The sequence below is a fragment of the Pyrus communis genome, chromosome 16 (assembly GCF_041283825.1).
Source record: "Pyrus communis isolate YQ-2024b chromosome 16, ASM4128382v1, whole genome shotgun sequence".
Taxonomy (NCBI): domain Eukaryota; kingdom Viridiplantae; phylum Streptophyta; class Magnoliopsida; order Rosales; family Rosaceae; genus Pyrus; species Pyrus communis.
The window spans coordinates 11,796,818-11,815,114 of record NC_142580.1 but is presented as its reverse complement, the minus strand read 5'-3'; the positions used below and the strand labels follow the sequence as shown (position 1 = coordinate 11,815,114).

Sequence of the window (18,297 nt, the reverse complement as noted above, 5' to 3'; positions counted from 1 at the left end):
TTTTCCAAAGGATTTTTTGGGCAATGTCATTTGTTTCCAACTGACTTTTATTTTAAGGTTTTTTTTTTTCACTTATGAACTTGTAGATTTAATTTTGATAATTGAAGCCGCGTAGTTTGCTAAACATTTCAATTAAGGACAAGACGTTTAAATCATGAAATGGGATTTGACCTTTTTATCATGTGATAGACATGTAAAGTGGCAAAATCGACCTATTTGAGCTTAGCCAATTTTATTTGCAGTTCGATATGCACTTTACCGTTACCCGAACTGACTATCTTGGTAATGATTATTTTTCTAAGTGTGACTATACACTCTTTTACTTTTCACATATCCTTCTAAATTTCTATCGTCGAATCGAATGAATTAAAAATGATCAAAGAACGTAAATTAACAACGTGTGTAGAAGGTAAAAAGTGATGTGTGGATAGCACCACCATTTTTGAAATTGTAACCAATCAAATTGATCTATTTAGTTTTCGGTTTTTATTCTACAATAAATATTAATATTTTGCATTTTCACATCCAAAACTAATAAGCCAAATCACCTATCCCATTTTGGTAGATGTGAGTTGGGTTTGGTTATGACAAACACACCGTCCCATTTTTCACACCCAAGTTCGAATCCCCCATTGACAAAAATAAAAGATAAAAAATAAAAATTTTGAATCCCCCCACTTTATAAATTAGAGTAATTTTATTTTCAAAATATCGTATTATTAACAATACTTGAAATCCATATTTGGTTATTGGCTTTCTTTTTTTAACAAACGGTAGCATAAGCGTATTAAATTATTAGTTGTATAGGGGGAGGAGACCGAACCTACACAAAATACATAGACATAATTATTTTCCGCCCACTGCAGTAAAACATCATGTGCTGGTTATTGGCTTTCTTAGATTCCAATAAGATGGCGACAATACATCAAAGTTAACTAAAACTTCTCATAAATATTCTTAAGGGCAGTGATTTCATCAATAAAATGATGAACAAATTGTAAGATGATGTAACCATTTCAGCACCCAAAAAAAAATGTCTCACACGTTTACAACAAGAAAAGAATGAGCTCATGCTCCGAAATTCACTAGCTGCGCTCGATCCACCTACTCGAAGCGCCAATACAAAAGCTCTTCAATACTAACCCGGACTACAACATCACTGAAGCTTCTGACCATACTTTCCTTCCAACCTATCAGCTTAATTTGGATCACAAATTGTACGCTTAATCGCGCAGTTCAAGGCTGAGCTTGTGGACTAGTTGCGAAAAAACAAATGAACAAAAAAGAAGAGGATAATCTTCTGCCACAAAATTGCCATTCCCGCCTTTCATGACGTTAGAAGCCAAGTTACGATGAGGAAGAATCGTGAATTGATTTCAGGTTCCCTGTGATCCTGACAACTGTGGGAATTCTTAATGTCCTTCAACGAGTTCTCTTCAATGCTCGGCTGATTGGTTCTTGGAAATACTGAAGTGATATGAGAATGGCTTCCTGCTCATGAAGAAGCAAATATTCGAAATGGTATCACAGTATTTTCAGTAAGAACTTTTCATCCATAAGCAGAAGAGCAAAGAGTTCGTCATAAGTACCTCTGTTCGAATTGTTCGACTCCCTTGATGCGGGCATGTGTTCAAATACAAATCAAATATCTCTCGCACATTCTTTGCCTGCAAAAAGATCCAATAAAAACAGAATTCAATCACTGTTTCCTTTCTATATTTTTACTTTCAGTTAAGCTAGCCACTAGATGTTTTGCCTCATGCAAGCGTTTCCAAGATCATAAAGATGTTCACAAGTCCATAAGGGGCTGTTTTCTGTCCTAACAAATCTTTTAGATTGCTCAGATGTACGAAGTAGTTTGTTTTTTACTACTCAATATCTACTTTAAGTTGTAAAACCAAGGCCCTGATCAATTCACAGTATCACACTAAAGCCCTAAGAACCGTACCTTTAAGTTAGCATCCTCTTCAACGCTCTCTTCCAACCCAGCAAGTCCACCAAAAGCAATCAATAGATGCCTACCAAAATATTCATTCAGTCAATTAACAAGTATCTAATTTCACATTTGCCTCATGCTAAAAAAATTTTGTAATATAGTTGCAAGAAGTAATACTACGAAGATATAAAGTGTCTAAAAATAAAAATCAAAGGAATTCTGATATGTTGCTAAAAAACTGATTATAAAAAAAAATTCAAATACCCATGATGCTTTAACACAACTGAATACAGTCATCTATTCGAATAAAAAAATATTGACTGAAAAAACGCTTGTACAATTTTCATTTTCTGTGTAATAACTTTAATGCAACTTTACAGATAGAATATTGTAATAGAGATGAAACGGTTGCCCCAAAGCCAATCTCTGAGAAGACCCGCCAGGCGAACTTACTTAACCAGAAAACTAAAGAACCCACGTAAGGTAACAATTGAAATACCTATTGAAAAGAAATGGAAGCAGTATCATGTTATTTTTCTCCATATCCCTAAAAGAATGTGCATCTAGAAAGAGGTTAACAGATTGAAAGAGACTGAAATTCCATCCCAGGTACAACAAGAGCCTGCCCAATAACTAAGCAATCTAATCAATGAATACAAACTACAGTAGGCATCTATCAAATTACAGCATACAGAGAACAACAATTGCCTTCAGTGGCTAAAGACCAGCTACCCAGATAATGCGAAATGCAGAGCATCTAAGGAAAAAAAATGTTATTAATGGTTAGTACATTCAGAGAAAAGTACCTGAAGGTAGGTATAGTGAGATCATAGGAATTAATAATCTGACCGTGCTCTGATGTACCAATTGAATGATCATAGCCTCCCTGTGATTGAATAACAGAAGTTGGTAAAGAAACGCCATATCTGAATGGTTAATAAGAAACCATGTATTTAAGGGAAGGGGGCTGTGAGAGAGAGAGAGAGAGAGAGAGAGAGAGAGAGAGAGAGTCAATGCATGAATACCTTGTATGGGCATTCATTCATTACTGAAGTAATATTGGAAGCATAGCGCACTTTGTACCCCCAATAAGTTCCTGCTTCTTCCCTAGGCTTTGAGGATGAGACAACCTGCCGTGAGATATCTAGATCAATGCAATAGAAAAGGCCAATACCCACATAAGATTCATAGTCAACAGCAAAAGCCTCCACTAATGGTCAAGAGAGAGAATAGGAAAGGCCAAAAAAAAAAATTCAGGACAAAATCATTACCAGCATCCAAGTTCCAACTGGCCCCCATAGCCACAGTAACTCTGGTTCCAGGATCAAGTACTTGATCAACAATGACATTCTGCATATTCCACCATTAAATTAACTAATGGTTAAGTCGGGAGGGAAAAGCGAGGAAGAAACTATCAAGTTGCAGTACAACTAGAATGTGAGAGAGTACCTTACTCAAGCCCACATCAACTAATGTTCCGTTGGGAGGTCTTTCTTTCAGTGTGACACCTATACATTTAACGCAAGCTCTCAAAGTTATTTGGTCATAGGTCTAAACAGAAAGAACAAACAACCAAACAAAACTAAGTGGTACAATCCCATCATCCCATGTAAGTCCGAAGTCTGGACCATTTCATTTATCATGTTGGTTCTTGTTCAATATCTTGAACATTGTCATCTTTTAAGCAAGTATCAGACAAGTTTTTATCAGACAAGTTTTTGTATTTTAGAAGAAGCATTATTTCAATATCTAACCTTCCCGAAACGGACCCCATTCATGTTTTCGCAGATGGTGCGGAGCATCAAGCGGGGGCAACATACCCTATCAAACCAATGTAAGTCGAGAATACAAGCTGATAATAAACAAAAACAACATATGACGCATAATCGAAGAACTCACCACATATCTTAAGCTGTTGTGTTTCGGAAACAGAGCTTTTCTCAAATACTGAGGTGTCTCAAGGTACCTCAAGATTCGTACAAGAAAAGCAGCACCACTTTCATTCTCATCCGAATCAGCTTCTGGCAATGAGCCAGACTCACTCTTATTGTCAAATATCACCACCTGTTTACACAATAATCAACAACAAAATAGACTAATATGCTCATTTAAACATCAACTGATATAACTAAGGGGCCTTTTGGGATTGCTTCTATAGAAACCACTAATGGCGCGAGCGCTTTTGCTAAAAGTGCTTTCATTTATAAACAAGATAAAATTTTTGTTTACAATCCAAGTGCTTTTCCAGCTTGGAAGTGCTTCCTGAAGAAGCATTTTCGTAGGTACTTCTCCAGAAATCGTTCTCTGAGCCATAAGCACGTCTAAACTTTTCTGCCAAACGCAGACAGAAGCACTTATGGCTGTCAAGAAGCGCTTTTAGCCCTTATCGAAGCAATCCAAACAGAGCCTAAACCTCTAATTTTGGTAATCATAGTTCAAATAAACAAGTTTAAAGATTAAAACCTCGTCGATTCGGAAAATCGTCGCAGCACGAGCAATCTGACTGGCCAACTGAGAAATATTTGGCAATAAATAAAATTAATTAATTAGCAAATTGAAGAGGAAGTGAAACGATAAACAGAAAGCAAATATCCGTTTGGACGGAGAGAAAATATACTCTGGTGGCGAGTTCGAGGGATTGAGTGTTCTCGATGATTGAACCGGGGACGGCGACGCTCACGGTGGGTATCACGGCGGCCCCGTCGACTTTGTGCTTCTTCTTCTTCTCTTTCCTATGAGAATCTCCACTGGCAATGTCGACTTTGTTATCTTCTGGTTGTGCTTCTGCTTCTGATTCGGCTCTCTTCTTCTTCCCCATTTCTGTTCGACGTGGTCGTTTGGGTCCTTACCGCGCCTTTCCAGGGGGTTTTTTGAGAGTTCAGGGTTTTTTTTTTTTTGACAGATAGTTCAGGGTGTTTGGTCCAAAGCAAATACACTCGAAAAATAAAGAATAGTGTTAGAAAAATTAAATTTATATATAAAATTTTATAAATTAAATGACATAGAAGTTGATGACTGAATTATTACTATAAGTTTAATAAACGTGCTTATTTTTATTGATGACGCATCATAAAATTTGCAAATTTAATCTCTCAAGCATTATCCTTGAAAAATAGAGTTTGGAGCTTGTAAATGGGAAATTCTAACTGGTACCCCACATTTCTTTTTGAAATACCGCACTCGCCAATAACTTACAGTATGTATGTTTAGACGCGAAAAATAAATTTGAAATTTTGATCAAAAAATTAGAATTTATAAATTGAAATGCATTACTTCCCTTATTTAGATTCATAAATATAGAAATTTTGAATTTCAACATGGAAAAATATCTTGAAATTTGGGACCTCCAATTCTCAAGTTTAAATTTTATGTAAATATGTGTCATTTTTATGAGTGAGAGTTTAAGAATAAAAAATTATGTGCTATTTTAGGTTAACCAAACAAGAAAATTCACAAATTCTAAAAAATAAAATTTCGTCAGTTCCATTTCCTTCAGTTTGAAATTCCTTAATAATCTTAAATTTTTTTTATCCAAACACAATGCTAATGTCCGCTTAATAATTATTTTGTTTTCATAGAAAAAAAAAACCATTTTTTCTTAGAAAAACTAATAAAAATGGCTTGAAAACTTTGAATTTTAACGAAAATAACAAAATAAAGGGTAAAGTGAATAATACTATGATTGATTTCTTTAGTATAAAAATGTGGCTTTTCGTTAAAGTGAACAATACCGGAAACTTTTCGTTAAAGTTCTTTTTTTTTCTTTAGCTTTTAATTATCCACTTTATTAATCGGCATAGATAGTACATAGGACAACACAAAACTATTCATCCCCAAACTTGGATATAAAAAACTAGAATAACATTTTTTAAAAAGACAAGCGACCTGATTAACATCACGAGATATACAAAATAATAGAAAAGGAAAACATAACAAAACTCCTAAGGGAGCTTTATATAGAGAAACAAAATTTTTGACTATATTTCAAGAAACTCCCCTAGTTTTTAAACATGTCACTGAGAGATAAAAACAAAAAAACTATTAAAGCCCAGCCCAACAACATTTAAACAATATTTTAAAATATCAGTCATACCCCCAAGGCTTTATGGTTGTTAATAAAGGAAGAGGATCCGGTCTGGATCTCTCTCATCAAAGGTCCATGATCAAGTGATTCGGACCGTTGAAATTTGATCAAACGGTTACAATTATTATAACTTTTAGAGATGCCTCCTGTAACGCCTCGCCCTGAAATATTTATTTCGGAAAATAATATCGGTGATAGGCCCAAACTAAACTCTTGTTTAGTTATCTACCTTAATTTATTTTTCCCTCACAAAATTTATGATCAACATTTATTTACCAAAATATAAGGTTAAATCTCACATTATTCACCAAATTCCTTTTCTTAGTTCAATTTTTCAACCAAAGATTTGTCTCGATTATCTAAGGTTGCATCTAACCCCTGTTAGACTGCCTACATACCAATGAACGAGATCAAGCATTTCGTAGTTCACCATTCAATCTTAATTTATTTTCGATTATATTCCAAATAAACGAAATATCCTACATTAGTTATAATGATTGAAACACATCCAATGGGTACCAAAATCATATTTAAAATATCAAAATTTGTAATTAAATTGCAGCATCGGTCCATTGCCCACGCGCCGTCGTGGGTGGCGGTTTCCAGTGAACAGAAACCCAATTTTCCGACTAACTCTAAAAATTACCAAATTTTACAGGTAAGTAGAGTTCAATGAGAGGAACAACTTTCATACATGGGCCAAAGTCCAATTCGGCCGGGAAACACCTCAAATCGCCCTCGAACCTCCGGAAACCCTTGATTTAGGTGTTCTTGATTCGACTCCAAAACAGCTCCGCCGCCCCCAAACTTGTTTGGGCTTTGTTCTTGGGCTCAAGAGGATGTTATAGGTGGTGATCATTGAAGGAATTTGTTTCAGAAATGGGAGGATCGATGGCAAGAACCCCCGCACCCACCATGCGGTTTCTCGCAAATTCAAGGTCAATTTCCCTATATTTTTGGGTGAAATTGGTAGAGGGAACGACTGGGTTCGAGGTAAGGATCATTTTGGCACCGGTCCCGTCGTCAACGGTGGCCGAAATTGGGAGATATGTCTGGGTTGGGTTGGCGGGTCGAAGAGGGGTTCGGTTTCCTTTTTCTCTTCTCCCTTTCCCCTCATTTCCTCTCTTTCTGATTGGCCGGTCTCCTTCCTCCTTTCTCTCCTTTCTCTTCTCTCCTTCTCATTCAGCAGTCCATCTCTCACTTTTCTTTTCTTTTCCTTTCATCCCAGCCACACACGTGGCATATCACATGGCTCCAGAAAATATGGAGCCTTCTAAAGAAGGTTAAAATTACCAAAATATCCTTGACTTTAGATGTTAATAACTTCTTCATTATAACTCTATTTCACAAACGGTTTGTGCCTACGCATTCGTGAGATCGAGCTCTATTCAAAAATACAAATTGTGACCTCAAAAGGTCTACAGATTTTAGATAATTAATTTCCAAACTTCAAACTTCGTAACTAATTTAATTTAAAACTAGATTTAAATAAATTAATATAAATTCTCGAAAAATAATATAAAATCTCAATAATACAATTACATAAATTCTAATAATTTCGGTAACAAAAATTTTAAATTCCTCAATTAAATTTTCATAACCATAAATCGATTTATTTTCGATTTTCTCCACATATTCATAATTATTAATATTCTATTTCATATATTTAAATTTTCAGGGTATTACATTCACCCATGTTTGTAGTCGTGGGATCAAATTTCAACTGCCCAGATCACTTGATCCTAGGCCTTTGATGGGAGAGATCCGGACCAGATCATCTCCCGATAATAAAATCTAACCCTCACAACTCTAACAAAATTAATATGTGCCAAAAGCTCAACTTATCCTCGACTATTTCTACATAATCAGTTTTGAAACTATATGTGGATTCAATTTATATCCTTTTATTATTAGAATCAACTCAACTCGTCATCTACCATTTTTGCAAAATCAGTTCAATCAATCCTCGACCATTTTTTGCAGAATCAGTTCTGACATGGCCCAATCCTGATATTCCCCGAACACCGGAATAGGCACGTACTGGCCAACACCCAAGGGTGACGAAAACCATTTATTGAATGCAAATGCTAAGAACTATGAATATATATATATATATATATGAGGCTTATAAATTTAAATATAATGAATATGCATTTAAGGAACGTGTTCTGAGCACACATCTAATCTAAAACACTAAAAGAATTAATATAAAAATTGAATGAACAAGGAATGAGTCCTACACCGAGAGGACTCGAAGATGCCGATGCGGAAGTGTCTTGATGTCAAGATTGTACACCTTGATTCTAAGTCGTGAGGGGGTGCAAAACAAACATGAGTGAACCAAGTTGATATATGTAAGAATATTCCTCGGAATATTTCAGTGTTGACTTTTTGTTGACTTTTTCAAAATTTACCCAAGACCCTTCTTAGGGTAATTCGACTTCCTGAATCCATTTTTTACGTCCGTTTTCCCTAATTCAATCATTTTAATATAGTTTTGTTAATTGGATCCTTTATGTGCTTAGGTGCATGTATTGTGGCATCTCCGCCTTCGCTAGTTTGCGTGGCTCTTTGGCGGCGAAGTATCTGTGAGTGGACCCCTTCTAAAATGCATGTTTTAATAGTAGAAATGCATACATGAAAAATCATGATTTACTTAATACATTTTGTGAACATTTTATGAGAAATTGGTTATCATGTTATATTGAGCTTATTTTGGAATACCATATTTCTATTGAACCCATGTTCTTGTAGGGTATCTAATGGATGACGATATACTATTTAGAACATATTTTTACACATTTCTTTATAGTATAGATGATGGATGACTTTATACTATGAAAATGTTTTTGAGATATATATGTACCTATGTTTGGAAAGACTATATTCAAATGTTTTGTGTATATCTAGTGGTCACTGTTCTGCCTCTGAGCACTGATATTATATTGGCCTTTGGGTCGGTGATGTAGGGGCCTTCGGGTTGAATGAAGATTATTATATTAGCCTTCGGGTCGATTATGATACCACTAGTTAGTACACTAGATACGAAATATGTTTTATGAAAGGTTTTATGGCATGCTAGGGTTTTCGGAAAACCTATTACATATTATGCTATTGATGTTTTCATAAAACTTTGGGGGTTAGTATATTGATAACTGTTTTATTATATATATATCAACTTGGTCCACTCATGTTTATTTTGCGCCCCTTCAGGACTTAGAATCGAGGCGTACAATATTGGCATCAAGACACTTCCGCATTGGTATCTTCAAGTCCTCTCGTTGTAGGACTCATTCCTTGTTCATTGAATTTTTATATTAATTCTTTTAGTGTTCTAAATTAGATGTGTACTCTGAACACGTTCCTTAAATGCATATTCATTATATTTAAATTTATAAGTCTCATATATACTCATGGCTCTCATCATTTGCATTCAATAAATGGCTCATATATACTCATGGTTCTCATCATTTGCATTCAATAAATGGTCTTCGTCACCCTCAGGTGTCGGGCAACACATGTCCATCTTGGTGTTCGGGGAATGTTAGGATCAGGGAGTGTCAAGTTCAACCCGTCTTCGACCATTCTTGCAGAATCAGTTCAACCCGTCTTCGACCACTCTTACAGAATCAGTTCAACCCATCCTTAACCATTTTTCCATAATCAATTCAACATGTCCTCAAATATTTTTGCAGAATCAATTCAACCCATCTTCAACGTTTAACCTGTCTTCGATCATTTTTGCAGAATCAATTGAACCCGTCTTCGATCATTTTTGCAAAATCAGTTCAACCCCTCGACCTTTTTTGCAGAATTAGTTTAACCCGTCTTCGACTATTTTTGTAGAATCAGTTCAACCCGTCCTCAATCATTTTTGCAACATCAGTTCAACCCCTCGACCGTTTTTGCATAATCAGTTCAACCCATCTTCGACTATTTTTGTAGAATTAGTTAAACTCGCCTTCAACCATTTTTGCATTTTGTGCATAATCAGTTTAACCCGTCTTCTATTATTTTTGCAAAATTAGTTTAACTGTCTTCAACTATTTTTGTAGAATCAGTATAACTTGTAAATATAAATATTTTGTTTTCATCATTGCAAATGTAAAGAGGAGAATTGCTAGCAAGACTTGCCGCTAAAGAGAGTTCACCAATTGATGGACACCTGTTTCGCAACTTAAAGCATTTAATTGCAATGCGGAGCCATTTTAAGAAAAGTAAAATAATAATAAGAAAAACTGCAAAACTATCCATTTTGGGCCCATTGTTTTCATCTTCATCACCCTTCACCATCTTTATGCAAGATTGCAACACAGTCTCCACCTTCAACCAAAGTGGTTCCACCACCACTACCAAACTAACCCATTTTTTTCTTTTCGTTTCTTAATTTTTCTTTCTTTATGTAATTTACAGTTTAATTTTATAAACCAATTAAGAGATTCCAATTAAAACATCGTGCCTTGCTGCACATTTCAAACTTGGTTTTGATGTCTCCCTGCACATTTAAAATTTGAAAGGTGGTGATAAGCAGTGAGTTGAATCAAAACCTCTTATATGAACCTAGTGTGGAAGTTTAGATGAAGAAAGAAAGGGGCTTGGCTGGGTGAGGACTAAGGAGATATCGGAGTGCCAATGGTGGATTGGGTGGGTGTAAGTTTTATTGACGGTTTGCCGACGGCGGAGCGAAGTGGGGTGGGTGGGTGGAAGTCTTATTGACATTTTGTTTCCTTCAAAATTCATATAAAATTCTAATTCGATGAGATAACAGAAGAAAAAATGTCTGATCTTGAAATGAAGAATGTACACGGAGATGGGATGACCAAATTGTCAGGCGAGAGATCTTTAACTGCAGACTCGCTTTCATATCCTCCAACAACAAACACACATTTGACTATGGGATTGCACGTTAGTGGTAGTGAGCGTTTATTTACGGTTATATTTTTCTTGTTAACTTAACAAAGAATGTTGAATCCCACATCGAAAATCGTAAGCGTTGGAAGCGTTATATAACAATATATAAGACTTTCGACCGTGTACTTGTATCTATTTGATATAGGTTAAATACTCTAATTATATTAAATTCATCTTAAATAAATTAACTAATTTATTTATTTTTTTTATAAAAACTAATATATTTACCAAATATTAGTGGATGCAAAACTTAAAATCAAATCTAAAATATTAGAATGTAAATAATTATTGGCGATATGGCTTCTATATAAAGGCCATATTACACCTTAGGTACACTTTCCATATATTTAATTTTCTTTTTATAATCAAAACCATTTAATTTTTTTTAAATATAAATTAAAACCAGTTTTGCATTTCTCTCCACATTAAACATTCATCTTAGTATTCTACACTTGTTGCTTATCGAGTTTGGAAGAAGAAACGTTGTGTTTCTATGCGCATCCTCAACAAGGAAATGTCTAAAGCTGCTGCATCTTTCTCTACATATCCTCCCCATTCGGTACTAAACAATTTACATACATTTTGTGAACTATATATAAATACTATTTCTGAACATTACTAATCATACTTATTATATGTTAATTTTCCTTTTAATTTCTTAATAACGAGATCTAGGAGTGCATGCATACATAATTTGGAATTCATGGCAAATAATGCCATTGCATGCATTTGAAAGTTAATTCATGAGGCATTTGTGTGATATATAATGTTCTTTCTTCTAAAATATCTCTGAAATGCCTCTGTAAGTCTTCACCACGGTAGTCTATTCTTTTGGGGGCCAGGTCACAGAGGCATTTTAGTCTCTCTTTAACTACCATTGAGTGATTGATTAACGCTAAAAATGAAACCCAAGATATGCCGTATGAAATATGAACATGAAATTCGTCCTCTGCTATTGAACTACCTCGTGATGGGTTCTAGCATTGTTATATGATAAGGTTTACGTGAAATGAGGCGAGATAATAAGCATGTCTAATAAGTGCATGAAAAATTTCATTTCCAAACGTTCTCTAAACCAAAATGACCTTTATTTTGTAAGATCGTTGTGTCGTTAGTTTCCAAACATGAAGTTACAATATAGGATTCTTCTTTGGCCTTGGTATCTCTTACATATCTAATTTCGAAACACAAACAAAATATCAGCGTGATAACATTCTTTTAACTTGCCTTACATTATATCAAAGATTATCTTATGGTTAGGTTGAAAAAGTTGAAGCCAAATTGGTCCAAAGCAGCCAAGAGGTGGGTGTGAAATAAGGGACCGATTTTTTCTCAGTATCGGTATTCAAGCGGTATTCCACATGCCATAATATAAATGGAGGAAATGATATATATTTTTTGTGTACCTCAATTTATTTTATGACAAGTTGAGTTCTCAATTGAATATCAAACGTTTTGAAAAATTTCTTAAAATAAGGAGAACAAATTACAAAAATGAGTTAACCGCTACATAACATCTCGATCTACTAATATATTATTATAACATGACAATATGTTCTTGAACGGTAAACCATTCTATATATAAGTTCCCCATCCAAAATAAGGAGAGGCCTGTTAAACTGACAATTGTGCCGGTTATACACAAAAGTGATGTGGAGCTTTAGACAAAGTTTAGAATATCCCCCACCGGCCCTTCCCACTCACATCCCTTTCTGTGTGACAAAATTAAATGCATTCTTTATTTTAACCAATATTTATTTGTTTATTTATTTTCGGATTGGACCGGTTTCTGCAGTTAGTTTTCAAATTTTTATTTTGTTATTTGAGCTTTTTTTTTTATCATTATATAATTCTTACAATGGTTTTTTTCAATTCAAAGCAACGCCTCGACATTTGAAGTAGGAGTGTGAACTATAATGTTAATTTAGTGATCTTTTAGTCCGATGATCATTAGTTTAAGCTTAGTTATTGTTTATCTTATGATTATTTCATTTAGTGAAATCAAAACATAATTTTTTAATAAAAAATTTGTTACGGTGAACACAAAAAATTATATAAATTCCTTTGTATTTTAGAGTATTTATTTTCACATTTGAAATTATTTTCCAACATTTTCAATAAAATCTTCAATCCACTATCTTTCAAGTTCGAGTCATAACCATCACATTATTGCTTGTAAAAGAAATATACTTAATGTTAAAACATCGAACCTTTTATAGTATAGCAGTTGCATGTGGTAAACAGTTAAATTTTACTTTTGGTGAGAAGGGGCATCGATGATGATGGAATCCGAATAAACGATTTTTATTCAATGGGTTTTATATTTTTTGTTTTGTTTTGTCAAACGATAAATTTTATTCTATTAATTATTAAACTAGTCACCAACAGAGTTTGAATTCATATTCTCATGTAATAACTCAACTCATTTTGTATGATAAGAGACAACTTGCTCAACGGGTTTTATGTAAAAAAGTAAATAATAAAAAGAAGGTGAAAAAGTAAAAAAGAAGAAGGAAAAAATGTGCGACCATTTCAAAGCGAGCTTCTCGCAAACTCAAAGGCAATCTCTATCTGGTGGAGAGGAGAGAGAGCGATGACGATGACGATGCTAGTGAGCATTGTCGGTCTTCTTCTCCTTATGCTTCTTCTGATCCTCCTCCTCATCTTCCTCGCCTGCAAACCATGGCGCTTCTTCTCCTCCTCCTCTCGTTCTCGCACTATCAAGGTATTCTCCTCCTCCCCTCTTTTCTTTCCACTTTTTCCCCCAATTTTTTTCAATTCAGAAATTCTCAGAGGTTCGGTTTCGATCCTCCTTTCCGTTCGAGAGCGCGCCATTAGTGTAATGTTCTGTTTGGCTGCTGAGAAAACGTAGGAAAAAAGGAAGGAAAATTTGAATTTTTTGACGCAACGGATTTGACCTTGTTTTATCACTGGTTTTCGGGTTTTTTTTTTCCTCCGTTTTAATGGGAATTTCTTATTTGTTTCGGATTTTGAGTTAAAGCTTAGAGCCTAAGATTTGTAGGTTTGTGCCACTTTGATCAATTTAGCTCGGAATGTGTGAGTAGCATTTGTGGTGATTTGAGCGTGATCAATGATTTGATGCGTAAAATTGAATTTGTTTCGTGCTTCTATTGGTGCCCTCTAGTTTTGTTAGGGTTTGATATTACGTATCTTGGTAAAGTTGAAGACTTTGAAGCCGGGAATTTGAGCTTTTGTGTGTTAATGTTAGAACTTAGTTGTTGTTTTGTCTTTTTGCTGATGTTATGTATGCGACTCTATTGAGCTGTTTACTTCATTTCATATTCAAGTGGTTGATGGTTTCTATTGTTGAAAATTCTATGATTATATGTTTTCTATTGTTTAGTCTTCTGCTTTGCGTTTGTCACCTTCAATAAAGTAATGAAATCAGAAGCCTACATTGCAAAAAGAGTAATTGAACGAGTGCCAAGGTGTGGTGCTCTAGCGCACGAGCTTTATACAAGAGACTAGAAAGTAACAAAACTACACACTCTATCAAAGGGTGAAAAGGGCAGATGCTACGTGACCCTTCGAAAACCCAAGCCATCCCACTAGATGATTTGTTGTCTCGTGTCTCTATTAGTATTCTCAATGAATACCTGAATACCAAGTGCTTCTTGGGTATATGATTTATCATTTGGTTTACCCTATGGTTCATAAGCTTTTTCACACCTTGTAATTCTTCGTTTAGGTCGGTGAGCTTGAGAGACCCCTTGTTTCGGATGATGCGGATCTTGTCCGGAACCAGGGCATTGATTTTCCAAGAGGTTACGATCTAGAGGGAGCATGCTTTCCAAGTGAAGGGAATTTTCGCTCACCCCGACCACAAGGACTTGTGCATAAGCCGAGGCTTCCCACTGCAGCTCCCATTTTGGCTCAAGGTAATTAAGTTTATCAAGTTATTCCACATTTAAATAATTCTTTTACTAGTTGCATTTAAGTGCAATTTCACTCCTTAGCAAAACCAGACATTTATGCTTCACTGGTTTCAGGTGATAGCTTGGTCCTGGATGTGATTTCTGATGCTCCAGAGGATATTTTGGTTGGTCAGACACTGAAGCGTCCATTTGCAATCCAGCAGTTAGTGGAAGAGCAGAAGAACGGTAGCCAGAGTTCAGAACAAGAGAGATTTCAAGAGGTTCTGCCCAAGGATACCTTGAATCAAAGTAATTTCTTATTGCTTTCACATGTTTGAAGTGTTTATTCTTCTAATGGTTTTTTATACAGTTGAGTGTGTAAAACATGTGATCATATTCTTCTTTTAGAAGTGCAGGAACCTGCCTCAACCTGGAGGTCATATCTGGTCCTTCCCATGGACTTCGTTGTTCCATACAGTCAACAAGTACCTCCAGGCTTCCTATGACCCTAGGAAGGGTTCCTCCAAGTGATTTATTATTGAAGGACTCGGAGGTGTCAGGAAAGCATGCATTGATAAACTGGAATTCAAATGTAAGCATAACAACAACTACCTCTTTGAACTTATTGGCATTGCATCTGTGTGTTTGTGGTATAATAATTATGTTATTCCTGATCACTGGCTGCAGAAAATGAAATGGGAGCTGGTAGACATGGGCAGCCTGAATGGAACACTTCTGAACTCTCAGCCAATCAATAATCCTGATTCTGGAAGTAGACATTGGGGTAACCCCATGGAGCTTGCAAGTGGAGACATAATAACACTCGGAACGACCTCAAAAGTGTTTGTAAGACAATGCGCCTTATATCTGAGTGAAGAAAATAAAATGTATATCTGCATTTAGAAAGTATAACATTACTGTTTTTTTTTTCTTAATATTGATCATCTTCATGCTAATTAAATATAATTAGGCAGAACATACACATAATTGAGAAAAGCTGACATTCTGGCTGCGTACATAGATACATTTACCGTGAATTTCTCACATTAATCTAATTTTACTTAGGCTGTATGTTGTTTCTGCAACTGAGAAGAATTTATATCAGAAAATATAAGTTTCAATGAATACAAGTACTTGGATTCATGTGGTATACAAAATAGGTGCAAGACCCAAGATCGCTTGTTCTAACCCTGCCTGTGTAAATATAATAGGACAAACCTACCATTATATCATAACGTTCTATGATACAGAGGCTTAAATTCTGTGCTACTTAGATGACCCCCTTAATGATTTCTTTTCATTTCTGTACAAGCGCCTCTTTTATTGAACATAACAAACAGGTTCCTTTTAGAAAACTGATCTATAGTCTGTATATGAATATTATTTTCTGTTGTGGGTAAGGCTTTGTTTGATATCATAGTTGTTTATTCTATATTTATTATCCTAATTCGCCTAGTTTTTGGCTTTATAATGAGGATATCTAGTGTTTACAAATTGTATTGTATAGCTGACATAACATTTGCTAATTTCCTATAGGTTCATATAGCATCGGAAACTGAGAGTCAGGTCCCGTTTGGAGTTGGCATGGCTTCAGATCCCATGGCTCTGCGTCGTGGAGGGAAGAAGCTTCCAATGGAAGATGTGTGCTACTATCAATGGCCTCTTCCTGGGGTTGATCAGGTTTCAGAGCTTATCTCATTGTGTTTTCTTCTATTGAAATACTTTTGTAAGTTTCTGAACGAGTTAATATCACCTAAGTTCTTGCCCTTCAGTTCGGACTTTTTGGTATCTGTGATGGACATGGTGGAGCAGAGGCCGCCATATCTGCTAGCAAGTTAGTATTTCTTTTACAATTTAGTGTCCTATGTTTGTACTGGATTCTTTGGTAGTTACCTTATAGTCCTTTTATTTTACAGGCTTCTTCCTCAGATCATTGCCAACATTTTATCGGATTCGCTAAAAAGGGAGAGGGTCTTGTCAGTATGTGATGCTTCAGATGTTCTCAGGGAGTCATTTTTACAGACAGAAACATGCATGAATCACCATTACGAGGTTTCCCAGTTCACTTGATTCACCTTGGTCCATTAGTTTGCACTTTTTGTGTTATTAGAAACTAAAGCAGTTGACTCGCACACATCTAAAATTGATTCCTTTCTCATACATTTCAGATGTTTCTGTTACTAGTAGTTAAAGTTTGCGGTTTGCATAAATATAAGGGACCATATTTTGCAGGGCTGTACTGCGACTCTGCTTCTAGTTTGGACTGATGGTAGTGACAGTTTCTTTGTACAATGTGCAAATCTTGGAGATTCAGCTTGTGTTATGAAGTATGTGTTTGTCTATTTGTCTTTCCATTAGGATAAAAGTAAACCTGTGATTCCCTGTTATAAACTGAGTATGATTTAATTGTGGCAGTGTTGATGGGAAGCTGATTAAGATGACCGAAGATCATAGAATTAGTAGTTCTGGTGAAAGACTCCGAATCCAGGAAACGGGAGTGCCTTTGAAAGAGGGTGAAACACGACTATGTGGTAATGATTACTTCATTTTGTTTGTGAATTACATGATTAGTTGTTGGGGAATGCCCACGCTTTTCTTCACATGTTCAGGTTTGAACCTTGCTCGGATGCTTGGAGACAAATTTCTTAAACAGCAGGATTCCCGCTTCAGTTCAGAACCATACATTAGCCCAGTGGTGCATATCAATCAAGCGAGCAATGCCTTTGCGATAATGGCCAGGTTAGGGCGCCTTTCGATTTGACTTTGTTTAAAGCTTACATTCTGAAATTCAATACCGCACAAGAGAAAAATACAATGCTTATGGATGATGGAAATTAACTCTGGATTTGGAATTGCAGTGATGGCTTATGGGATGTAATTAGTCCGAAGAAGGCGACTCAGCTAGTCCTTCAGGTATATATTTTTTTTCTTTTACTAATTTTTCTGTGAGAAGTATCAATATTTTATTCTTTACTCGCTTAATGTCTTTTGTTTTCTGGGTTTTTGAACTTGGTGTTGTACAGACGAAAGAGAGATACTCGATGGACGGGGAGAATTTGGCGGAGAAGAATGCTAATATTTTGTTGAGTGAGGCTAGAACTGTGCGAACAAAGGATAATACTTCTATAATTTTCTTAGATTTTGATACTTCTAGGATCGCATGTAAATCTGAATCTTGATATGAGTTATATAAGTTATAGTTTCAACACAGAACTAGGTTTCTCTTCTTTTCTTATGTTTCACCTTCGTCGCTCTTCAGATCCCAAAATCTAATAGATACAGTTTTACCTTTCTCTCTCCCCCTCCCTCTCTCTCCCTCTCTCCCTCTCCCTTTTACCTACCAAACAAGTCTCATGCAAGGCCTACATATTTTTCATGTAAGATTTGTTTATCAACAAGCAAAATGGACGATATCGTAATGCGTCTTGAAATTGGTGAGTTATTTTTTGGTTGAAGGCTACTTTTATTACAAACCAGAAACAAACAAAAAC

General features: G+C 35.5%; 1 protein-coding gene and 1 non-coding gene across 3 annotated transcripts; one reads left to right on the top strand and one right to left on the bottom strand.

Annotated features, from left to right (window-relative positions):
- Positions 1–1,160: 1,160 nt before the first annotated feature.
- On the bottom strand, positions 1,161–4,862 carry LOC137732079 (uncharacterized). The gene is made up of 11 exons (XR_015958019.1): positions 4,554–4,862; positions 4,400–4,447; positions 3,836–4,000; positions 3,691–3,757; positions 3,386–3,444; positions 3,208–3,286; positions 2,962–3,080; positions 2,743–2,822; positions 1,949–2,018; positions 1,590–1,667; positions 1,161–1,491 (listed from the first exon to the last, which is right to left on the bottom strand). It is a non-coding gene; the product is annotated as an uncharacterized LOC137732079 (transcript).
- An 8,597-nt stretch (positions 4,863–13,459) lies between these two features.
- LOC137731793 (protein phosphatase 2C 70) lies at positions 13,460–18,019 on the top strand. Of its 2 annotated transcripts, XM_068471011.2 has the most exons (13): positions 13,460–13,656; positions 14,641–14,830; positions 14,942–15,115; positions 15,223–15,398; positions 15,494–15,652; positions 16,343–16,486; positions 16,579–16,640; positions 16,723–16,858; positions 17,039–17,133; positions 17,222–17,337; positions 17,416–17,545; positions 17,665–17,719; positions 17,830–18,019. In XM_068471011.2, exons 1-13 carry the CDS (start codon positions 13,525–13,527, stop codon positions 17,983–17,985), a joined length of 1,725 nt encoding a protein of 574 aa, XP_068327112.2. In that variant the 5' UTR covers positions 13,460–13,524; the 3' UTR covers positions 17,986–18,019. The 2 variants fall into 2 exon arrangements, with proteins under 2 accessions (XP_068327112.2, XP_088544297.1); XM_088688171.1 differs by having other exon boundaries at positions 17,222–17,545.
- The last annotated feature ends 278 nt before the right edge of the window (positions 18,020–18,297 follow it).